General features: G+C 34.4%; 1 protein-coding gene across 1 annotated transcript; it reads left to right on the forward strand.

Annotated features, from left to right (window-relative positions):
* The first annotated feature begins 2,230 nt into the window (after positions 1-2,230).
* On the forward strand, positions 2,231-5,974 carry LOC113711512 (cyclic nucleotide-gated ion channel 18-like). The gene is made up of 6 exons (XM_027234671.2): positions 2,231-2,728; positions 3,101-3,313; positions 3,419-3,726; positions 3,901-4,012; positions 4,760-4,996; positions 5,144-5,974. The coding sequence occupies exons 1-6, from the start codon at positions 2,231-2,233 to the stop codon at positions 5,900-5,902; spliced, it is 2,127 nt and encodes a 708-aa protein (XP_027090472.1). The 3' UTR covers positions 5,903-5,974.
* Positions 5,975-12,241: the final 6,267 nt, after the last annotated feature.

Here is a 12,241-nt window from a genome sequence, read left to right on the forward strand (position 1 = left end):
TTCAAAAAAGATAGAACCGTTTAATATAGTAGTAGTATTAGTATTGAGTGATACTAAATGATGTGCTATGAAAAAAAAAATATTATAGTTCTAATATTATCAAATAGTTGAAAAAGTACTACGAAAGTATTTTCTGATTTAGTAGACCTACTACTGCATATAACATTAGTCCTATGAATAAGTTATGGTATTAATATTATTAAATGGTATGCGAAATAGTACGAAGTAAAAAATATTGCTATCAAATGCACTACTATTACTCTCTAATATTTGAAAGACTACAAAAATAAAAAATAATAATATTTTCTTGAAAAACCAAAAGATGAATAATTAAGTAATTTATTACTATCAAAAGTTGAAAGAAGTATTATTAAAATGAAGCATAGTACTATCCAATATAGTATTTTAGTACTGTAAATAAGTAATGCTATTAGTGCTGACAAATGCCAAAAGAATTACTACTAAAATGAAAAACAAAAAGTACTATAAAGCACCGTGCAATATAGTAGTAGTACTATCCAAAGTAGTATTAGTACTATTATTAAGTCATAATACTAGTACTATCATGTATTCAAAGTACTGACTGACGTAATAAAAACTAGTATCCAATTATTTGGCTAATATTAACCACCAGGCTTTGGGCTAGTAGCTACCACCAAAGCATTAAAGTTTGGTGGGATAGGAGGCAAGGGCACCAATTGTCACATTAAAAGTGGTTTTGCTTAAAAAAATTTAGACGGGTGCGTTGTACACCTGTTTAGTTCGGTGGTGGTTTAGTCCTCTTCGAATTATCCCTAGATCAAATTAGGATATACAATAGTTATCGTTTCTGAAAAAAAATTACAAAAAATACCTCTTAAGAAATAATATATCGAAATTTCATTAGCATTGCTGTATTATGATCATTGAGTAGCTTAAAAGACAAATTTATAAGTATATGTTAGTGCCAAATATTATCAAAATTTCGTGACTTTCAAAAAAGATCACTACATTGTACTATTAGTAATATCAAGCACTAAAAAAAAGTACTGTAAAATTAAAGCATAATATTGTCTGATATAATAAAAACTACTACCAATGGCTTGACTAACTTAATTATCGGATATTGCAAAATATTATTTCTTAACTAACAATTATTTCAAAAATTTAAAATGACCAAAAGCTAGGTACTTGTGAAGGACAACTTTGACAAGTGAACCAATGACATAAAAACTTCATAATGTATAACTAAAGCGTTAATACCATATAATAAAACAGATCTCATTATCAAGATGTCATAGTAGTTTTACGTAACTCGCATTATGTACTATCCTTTTATCTAACTATTATCCCAAATTCTGTCATTATTAACTGAAATTATATCACAAATTATCTATGACAGACTAATTTCACTAGTAAATGGTTGTGGAAATTTATAAGATCACAAAAGAATAACATTGCTTTAATCATTTTTTTGGAACACAATGAAATAATATAGAAACATAAGCTAAAGTGATTTGCAGAAAAAAGTTAAAATCAATGAATCATTAGTTTAATACTTTCGGATGTGATCTTTACATGATCATTGTCCTATATCAGAATTGCATCAAAATTTTATAAATTACAGACAGTTGAAAAAAAATTATCATGGTAGTGATGTGAAAATAAATTATAATAATCAAATTGAAATTGAATTGGTTAAAGAAATCTAATAAAATGTACAAGGATATGACCAATTTAGATTTCATAGTGATAATTGTGCCGTTTAAAAAAAGAAAGTTGTGATCATCTTTAAACTATTTAAGATTTTCTCATGCATTGATTTACAATTGTATAAAACTGGAGTTCTTAATTTTTAAGAGTTGCATACTCCAGCATAGATTACAAAATTTGCACCTCCGGAGTCTTCGGACTTGCCATTTCTTTCAATCCTCAAACTCTCAACAGCCATAATCCACCACCCCCCCCCCCCCCCAAAACTCCCTTCCCTCCCTCTCTCCATCCTTTCATTCCTGTTCCTACCACCATTCTCATCTGCTTTCCTCAATTTCTTTTCCTTTCGCTGTGATCATTGATTTCATCTTTTATTCTTGTTTGATTGAAGTTGAGTGCAATATCCATTCTAGTATTACTCTGTACCAAAAATTTCCTGTTTTTTTTTTCGGTTGCCATTTTTGATTATTTGAAGGCTGTAACAGGATTGTTTGATGCTCCGCGGAATCCGACTGTAAATCGGACTCCGCCATGGAAGATGAATAGAAGAATATTCTCGAGGCCGGCGTCCCACCTCCGCCATATCCGGCGATCACTAACCACCCATAACACTGTCGCCGCCTCCTCCGACGGCACATTCGCGGCTGACCAGCCTCACCTGGTAAACGTCTTACTATGGCGCTACCAAATTCTGGACCCCAGCAGCGACATTGTCAACTGGTGGAACCATGTTTTCCTCGTAACTTGCCTCATCTCTCTCTTCATCGATCCTCTCTATTTCTACCTCCCCTACGTCGGTGAAATGGCTTGCATGACCACCGAAAACGAAGCCTCCGTCAGCATCACCTACTACCGCACCCTCGCCGACCTCTTCTACCTCCTCCACATTCTCTTCAAGTTCCGCACTGCCTTCGTTGCCCCTAGCTCCAGGGTCTTCGGCCGGGGCGAGCTCGTTATGGACGCCAGACAAATTGCCATGCGATATCTCAAATCTGATTTCATTGTTGATTTTGCCGCTACTCTCCCCTTACCTCAGGCCAGTTTGTAAAATTCCCCCATGCATATTCTTTTCTTCTTCTTCTTTTTTTCTAACAATCTTTTCGAGCAGGATTGCCAAGTACTCTTTTTAACTTGTGTCCTTTTCGCTGTTGTTAATGGACTATTGGGACTTGCTATGGCGTTGCTTAGCAATTTATTTTGCCCAATTTTACGTTCTTAACTTTTACACCACGTTTTCTTCATATGGTACCAGTATAAATTATGTGTATGCGTATGGAAATAACACTAGGATATGAGAATGAACCAGCACAAACTCAAGTAGTACTGAATGCAGCTTTTCAAATTTGAATCTTATTTTCTCCGCGCATATGAGCTTAATGATTACTCTAAAAGTTCTTGTTTTTGGCAGATTGTCATCTGGTATGTAATTCCAGCGACCAAAAGTAAAAAATCTGGTCAAGCCGACAACACTCTTGCCCTTATTGTTCTTTTCCAGTATATCCCCAGATTGTTCGTCATCTTTCCTTTGAATCAGAAGATTATCAAAACTACTGGGTTTATTGCTAAGACTGCTTGGGCTGGAGCTGCATACAATCTCCTTCTCTACATGTTAGCCAGTCATGTAATTTACTGCTGCAAACTGCTACCCGTGGATCGTACTTTCTTACCATTCTGTTGGCCACTAATATATCATAAGAAGCTTACCAATATCAATTGATTCACACAGGTGCTAGGAGCTTCATGGTATCTAGCGTCAATAGGGCGACAGCTCTCTTGTTGGAAGACAGAGTGTAGAGCAGAGATGGATGCATTTCCACCTTGCAGCTTGAAATTTCTGGATTGTGATAGTGTTGGACAAATTGAGAGGAACTATTGGCTGAATGCAACGAAACTTGTCACCCGTTGCGATGCCAAAAATGATGATTCAGATTTCAAATTTGGAATGTTTGCACATGCTTTTACCAGCGAAGTTGCTTCATCAAGATTTAGTCACAAGTATCTCTATTGCCTTTGGTGGGGTTTGAGAAATTTGAGGTTGGATTTACATTTCATACTTCATCGTCTCTCCTCCTGCCACATCTTCATTTAATTTGCTCTTTTCAGATTCTAAACTTACCTAGGCTAGGACACATTAATGCTTTTCAATAGGATACTGCTCACTTTTTATCTCAACAACGTACTCATTGATATATTTTCTCAACCTTGCAGTTCATATGGGCAAAACCTGCGGACTAGCACTTACATTGGAGAGACAGTATTTTGCATTGTCTTATGTATTGGTGGTTTGATTCTGTTTGCAAGATTGATTGGGAACATGCAGGTAAAAGTTGCTGCCTAGAGTTTGGTTGTATTAACCATCACAGAAGGATCAAATTTATAAACTTATTTGCTACTCTTTTCATCTCTTTCTTTAATGTTGTTCTGTTTAACATATTACATAAATCTATCTAGAAAAGTAAATTGAATACGTCTGTCAAAACATTTTATTATTAGTCTGAATGGTTTGATAAATTTGGATTATAAATCCTAATGAAGGGTGCTTATGGAACTTGCAGTCTTTTACTATTGATTTGGACAAATTTCCTTGGACACCATAAGACTGAAATATGGCCAGCAAAATCAGGAAAAAGCGGGGTTGTACACAGTCCCACGAGATGTATAGATTGTGCATTTAGATGAAAATTCCTACTACGTCTTTAATTAGACTTCTAACTGCTTCTGCAGTAGAAGATATTTAGATAAAAATATGGTTGAAGAACTTGGCGAATGATGAAATATATTGAAAAATCATGAAATTTTCATTTTTCTTAGGTATTACGGAGGCCAATAATAATTGAGTGATCTCCTGAATTTTCAACAAGATGGTTGCATTTTGTTTACTTTCTTCCTTCTGAATGTGGTTAATCAGAATTAGACCTACAACGCAAATAGACTGAGATTTTTTTTAGCACTTGCAAGGCTAGAAGTGAAATGTTTATGTTTGTATTATTTACCATTATTTTTGTATCTAAGGCTTCATTTCAGTGGTGGCACTCATTGCTTTTCTTTTCTTCTTTTGCAAATAAAGACTTATTTGCAATCTATGACGGTTAGACTTGAAGAATGGAGACTTAAGAAAAGGGATACAGAAGAGTGGATGAGACATCGCCAGTTACCTCCAGAATTGCAAGAACGCGTTCGTCGTTTTGTCCAGTATAAATGGTTTGCTACAAGGGGCGTTAATGAGGAATCCATCCTCCTTTCCTTGCCTTTAGATCTTCGTCGTGAAATTCAGCGGCATCTATGTCTAAACCTAGTTCGAAGAGTATGTCTTTCTCTGATTATTATTGTACATATCACTTTCCATTTCTCTTGACCATTCAGTACTTATTTCCTCTTGGAGATGTTAGGCAGTAGTCAGGCGTTCTTCCAGGCATATTGCACAGATTCTGAGCTTTTGGTCACCTTACAGGTTCCTTTTTTCGCACAAATGGATGATCAACTGCTTGATGCCATATGTGAACGCCTGGTCTCGTCCTTGAGCACCGAAGGCACCTATGTTTTTAGAGAAGGAGATCCAGTGGATGAGATGCTTTTTGTCATTAGGGGACAGTTGGAGAGTTCCACAACAAATGGTGGAAGATCTGGATTTTTCAATTCCATCACCCTCAGACCTGGAGACTTCTGTGGGGAGGAGTTACTGACATGGGCCTTGGTTCCTAACTCCAGTCTAAACCTGCCTTCTTCAACTCGAACTGTTCGGACACTTACTGAAGTTGAGGCATTCGCACTTCGTGCCGAAGACCTCAAGTTTGTTGCAATTCAGTTTAAACGTCTCCATAGCAAGAAGCTCCAGCATGCATTCAGGTACTACTCTCCTCAGTGGAGGACATGGGGTGCTTGCTTTATAGAAGCTGCATGGAGAAGGTATAAAAGAAAGAGACTTGCTAAAGAGTTGGCAGTGCAAGAAAGCCTATACACTGACTGGGATGGTAACTTCACGTATCAGCAAAAATCTGATGACGGATTATATAATGGACCTGAAGAGGTTCCACTGGTGGATATTGATAATAATGGTCAGCATCTTGGAGCTACAATCTTGGCTTCAAAATTTGCTGCAAACACCAAAAGAGGGGTCGTCCAGAAGGTTCAGGTGGCTGATACCTCCTCTTCTAGCCTAAAGATGCCCAAGTTGTTTAAGCCAGATGAACCTGATTTCTCTCTAGTCTAAGAAAGAAGCATTAGAATTGGTACAGCAACAGAAGTTAATTAGTTAGCATTGTCATTAACCATTTTTGTAAATCTGGTAGGGGCTAGCACTAATATGATGATCAGAGTTTTATTACTTAGTTCATTAATTAATATAATCTGAGTATTAAAAGACAGAGTTTTAATTGATATGTTCTTAATTTCAATGCCTCTTGCCCATCTCAAATGGCCTGCAATATGCAACTTACAGATGTATACCTTTCCTTGGAAGGCATAATTAGAAAGAGACCTACGGAATCCATATTCTGCTTTGATGCCCACAAGAGTAAAATCATTCTTCTCTCTTTTAATTAAATTACCAGTTATTAGGGAAACAAAAGGGCCCAAAATTGAAGAAACAAACAAATGAAATATTTGATCTAAATGTACATAATGAGAGATGAAAACCCCAAATTCTTGGATTGAATTTGAAACGCATGACTGGTTTTGTCTAAACTTGATGCCAATCCAGATCACAAGATTTTTTTTTTTCCTTCTAACTTTGGTTTCCCTAATTAACATCAATTAAAGGGTATCTTAAAGTCTTCAACTGATTTTTACCAAAAGAAAAATGATAAACATCAAGAGAAATATATGAGATGAAACATATAATTAGGCAACAACTGATCATATACACGAATAGTTCATCAAATTGAAGATACCCATATCTACCTCTAGATAATGAAAAGCAAATAAATAATATTTGAATCCTATAATTCTTCATAGATGTAAGAAGATTCAATCCCTAGTTTCTTTAGCACTAAGAAGATTCAAGACCCTTTTGGCATCTTTAGATATTGACTTGTCCTAATTAACTTTCAAAGAATGCAAGAAGCAGAAGATCCAGGTTTGGCAAAATGCCATTGACCTAGGCCATAAACCCTAATAATTAAAGCTGCATGAATTGTTATTTCAGAAAGAGGTTGACTTTTGTATGATTTTTTCAAACAGTTGATTTTCTTAGAGTTGATAATTAGAAATGATTAGGCCCTCTCTATTTGCTCAAACATGACATTACGTCTTTTTTTTTTTTTTTGAAGCAATGACATTAATTATGTCATTTGACACTAAGTAGACTCATAATTAATCATCTAATTGTACGTCAATCACATTCCTCAATTACCCAAAGAAACTATGCCAACTATATTTAGATCAGCTAATGCCGACCACGCTTTGACTTTGATGGTTTCTATATATTTCTTTGGTTAATAAAAAAAGATAAAGGCTATTATTCCAGATTAAAATCTACTTATTTGTTTGTAGGGTTGAGCTTACATTATTGGAATTCTTTGTTTAGGAGAGGATTTGTGCAGATTTTAGACGGATTGGTGTTGGGTTTCATTTATTTGAATTATATTCAACTCGCGCCAAGTACAAATTGGATTGAATCATATTGATGAACTCAAATCCATAATCTAGATATGGTTGAACATATTATTTCATGTATTTTGATACATGATACTCTTTCACACACATTTATACACACAAAAGTACTTTTTATTACACATAATTACGGGTTTCACATACATAAAGTACTTTTTGTTATCCTAATTTATTGATGCATGCATCTTTGATTAGTGGATACTAGTACTTGGGTGAATGGGTATCCAACTCGTCCAAACTATTTTTCATCCAACTGACCCAAATCAAGCTGTCAAATCACTGGACGTGCTGGGGGTGATTGGTATTTGGGTATTTTTACCAGCCCAAGGAGATTGCATCGAGTGGCAGCCTGTTTAACTGGCCTTTTCCTCCTAGTTGAAATAGAATTGGCCTTTGGTTTTGAAGTTTTTAAATACGTACACATATGTTGTACAGACATGTACAAGTGATCACCGCATGTGGATCTTTAAATTAATATCCAACTCGCCCTGTTGTTTTTTTTTTTTTGTAAAAAAATAAAAAAGCTTAGATGGATTCGATTCCAATCATCATCATGGGTTAGGATATGTCTTCAAGATCATAAGTAGTTTACAATTATTCTTACAAATCACCTATCAATATAGTTGTCATATCGGCAACAGAATTCAAATATACGATATCTTTTCATGAGCAAGTGGTCTGTCGTTATCAACTAATATGTACTTTCTAACCATTTAAACATTTATATGTTAAAAAAAACTAAATGTAAATTATCACTATAAACTGAAAATACAAATGACTGAAAACCACATTACGATATCAAAGAAAATCATGGTTGTTGACTTTGAAAACCGACAATCAAAATGTTGTCAAGCCTGATAAGTGACTAATTTACGTAATAATTGTATGATATTTTATATTATTTTTAGTCACTTTAGTTATATTATTGGTAGAATATGAATCATTTTGGCTATAATTGGTGAAAAATGCTTTTAAGTGATTAAATGAGGTTTTTATCACTTTTTACTTGGATTTTGTGTATTTTGACAGTTTTGACACATTTTCGTATTTCGGCTATAACTTGAGCTACAATGATCAGATTAAGATGATTCTTGAACCAATTTGAAGATAAGATATAGATCTACAACTTTGGTGAAGACATCTAAATCCAGTTTGAAGGTTTTCCAGGTCAAAATGCCGAATTACAATAGCAAATTTCTACTGGTTGAAACTGGAACAGGGCAATGAGCAGGTAAGGGTATTTCGGTCATTTCTCAGCCTACACAGATCCAAATGAGGTGATTCTTGATGCATTGGAAAGATAACTCAAAGGGCTACAAGTTTTATGTTTTGGTCAAGAGCTAAATCAGCTTTTATCATCAAGAAAAGATCGGTTGAAGTTGGACCAAAAACAGAGCAAGTGATCCACACTCGGATCCACTATTCATCCGAACCCTCGGTTGTTTCTGGGTTAGTGGATCCGAGCTCGGATCCATACGGATCCGAGGTACTGTAGCAGCTCGGATCACAGGTCAGAAAAGGCTGCTCTATACGCGTAAAACTCAATTTCACCTCCACCAACTCACATTGGATGCTATACATGTGAGAAACATTCCCAGCTGTAAAAGGGAGATGTAATCCTCATTTCTTGACCACCTTTTCATCATAAAAGAGCCAAATTCATTGCAAAAAGAGATTGGGGAGTTCATAGCAAGAAAAATAGAGTGAGCTACGGGAGAAAGCTTGAAGCTGCAGAAATGTAGCTCTTTCATCTCCCTAGTGTTAGTTTAGCTTAGTATAGAGTAGTGTAGCTTTTCCATTCTTGTTTATTATCTAGATTAGGATGAAGATGGAGGATGAAGAAGGCAAGGAAGAAAGCTCATGTGACAAGGGTTGTATTCCTTCCAAACTCTTTATCTTTTGTATTTGATTCCAAATTTAGTTAATATACAAGTTCTGGATTTTGTGTTCAATATGTGTTTCTAAAGTTTATACCTTGGGTTTGGTTGAACTTTCTATAATTGTTAGTGTTTATTATTTGGTTATTTGACTGCTATGATTTGAGCAAGTTATTTAGCACTTTAGCTCTTGAAATCATGATTAATCTGGTACCATTAATTGTGATTATCTAAGGTGTTGTTTCTGCAATGAAAATTGAGATTTAACACTAGTTCAAGAAGTGCTAAACATAGGGAGTACACTCACGAAAGTAGAGGTGCACTTATGTGGTTTTTAGTTATTCATTTCATGTAATTTCATTGAAGAAATGAACTTGTAGCTAATTTCATAACCATGAAAATAGGTATGGATTAGTTATGAGTATAGTTGATTCACTACGAAAGTAGGATTCAAATGCATAAGGAAATTACACCATAATTAGCTTAAATGTAGTAATTAATGATCCAAATATAGCACTTGCATGAGTAGTTAGGGATACCACAACCCAAGGAGCTTTCATTTGTTATTTTGTATAATTTCAGTAGGTTTAATTTGTTATAATTCATTGATAGTCTAAATAATAGAGAAGCTTTAGTAGTACCGGTAATTGCAATCTTCCTTGTGGGATCGACCCTTAATACCCTATACTCGTTCACGATTCGTATACTTGCGATAAATCGCGTGTGGGGTATTTAGGAGTTTATAAATGTAAAACTTGATTAGGATGAGCTTAATTGTATATGTATACTCCGCGCACGTCAAGTTTTTGGTAAAATCTCTCATTTAGAATTTAGATTGATTAGTTTGATCACGACCCTTTTTTCCTTCATTCGTGTCTTGATCTTTCCAAGCGTCATGAAAATGCCGCCACCCAAGGCTCTTAACAATATTTCTTCGAAATATATACATTTTGGACATGCATGAACCTGAAACATGAAATACTACCATATAAGTGCTATTTTAACCAAGCAAGGAAGAAGGCTCGTAGACGAGGAAAATTCTGGTCAAGATTCGTACGAGGAAAAGTATTTGTTGATCTATATAGAGATAAGATCAACATACCCCTGATTAATTGTAATCACACATTTGATACATGTATGCCTTTGTATTTTTTTAGCATTAAAGCGGCCGTCTGAATAGATTGATATAGGCAAGAATGGAACCCCGAAAGACAAAAGGTAGATAGAAAAGATGAATGTATGCTTTGAGGGTCACTTTGTTCATGGAGTAGGCTGAAATTTTTATATGCAAAGTACTGTGTCAGGTGACATTTTTAGTTTGTCTTTCATCTTATTATGGTAATTTCAGTGAGTATTTCACATTTACGAATGTAAAATAAGATTTACTTGAACAATATTGTGTAAATAATCCAGTATGAATCGAACCAACTGTCAGACAATGGTATCAAAACAAGTAAGAAATCCCATGATTAGTCATCCAGGACAGGTTAATCCAAAACTTTTTAAGTAGAATTGGTTTAGAGCAAGACTTTGAAACAAATTAGTTGAATATTGAACTGCAAATTGTGATTTTGGCAGAAACTAGAGTTAATATTATTTCAAATTAGGCTGTATACGTTTTATTTTTATATTTGCCAATTTGTGTTATCGCCTCTGACACCTTCTTTTTGAAAAAAATTGGACAAGATGTGATTACCAATTTCTATTGTTTAGTTTAGATTAATCTCCATTTTACCAATTTAGGATGTGATTTTTCTTGGAATATTTTGATTTGGTAAGATGAGCAGAAGGATAGTTTAGGATTTTTAAAAATTTTGTTACACAAATAACAAAAGTAAGGGAGGTAAGTGATATTTCTGAAACCTTAGGGGTGCTAAGTGATATTTTGAGAAATTTTTATACCTTTAAACCTTACCTAATTTGGATGCATCTACAACCAAATGTACGTAACAATTTTCAGTCAGTTTTAATTTCTCTAGTTAACGGACATATACAAAGGAAAACATAGTTAACTTTGTTGCCATTGATCAACTTGGTTCCAAAATCCCATGAATCATGGTATGACTTCGAAAACACAATGGACCAAATTTGTCAAAACTCAAATGTAAGGTGGAACATCAAAGCTTGATCTAAGAGAAGAGGCTATAATTAAATTGCAAAAGCCCGTTCGGATTGTTAGTTTTGGAGGAAAATTATTTTGAATTTTTGAAAAATAATTTCTTTACACATTTTCCAACTAACTTTTTACACAAATATTTCAATACCAAACTAAAGTACGAAGACTAGCAGATTTTGCCAGCTTTTAACTAGTATTCTTCTCTTACAATAGAAGGGAAAGAGCATCCATGAAACATGCAACTCAAACTCAAAACTTGTTTTGTGACCAACTAGGTAGGATGATGCACATTAAAACCATAAGTACATGTAAAATTACTACTAAAAAATTTAATCCTACGTGATTTTGCAGCTTTTTGTATGTAATGTACAATTAATTTGTTTTATCAGTAATTACATATATGTTGACCTTTGATAGCCAGGCCCAAATTTTAAACCAATATGTTGTAAATTTTTGGGTTAATTTTACTTTAGTCATTAAAGTATAAAATTTGTCACAATTCGGTTTCCAAAGTATAAAATCCGTTACACTTTAGTTACTAAAGTTTAAAATTTGTCCCACATCTGTCAACAATTTTACTTAAGTGAGACAAATTTTATATTATAAAGACTAAAGTGCCTCATTTTAAAATTTAGAGATCAAAGTGGGAATGTAAGTTAAGTCAAAGGGTGCAAAGTGGAATTAAACCGGGATTTTAGTTAATTAGCAACGGTGGCTTATTTTGGTCAAGTTGGTCATTGGTGCAGATTAATTAGCAATGGTGGCTTATTTTGGTCAAGTTGGTCGTTGTTGCAGATTCAAATCTAATCTTTTACCAATGAAAAGATTCAAATCTAATGTAGTCTTTGATTTGCAGATTAAACGCCTGCCGAATCTAATCTATTCGCTTTTTGGCCAAGTTGGTCTTATTCTTTCATTTCTTTTCTTAGCAGCCGATGCATGAAGT

This window comes from Coffea arabica, chromosome 10e (assembly GCF_036785885.1).
Source record: "Coffea arabica cultivar ET-39 chromosome 10e, Coffea Arabica ET-39 HiFi, whole genome shotgun sequence".
Classification (NCBI taxonomy): domain Eukaryota; kingdom Viridiplantae; phylum Streptophyta; class Magnoliopsida; order Gentianales; family Rubiaceae; genus Coffea; species Coffea arabica.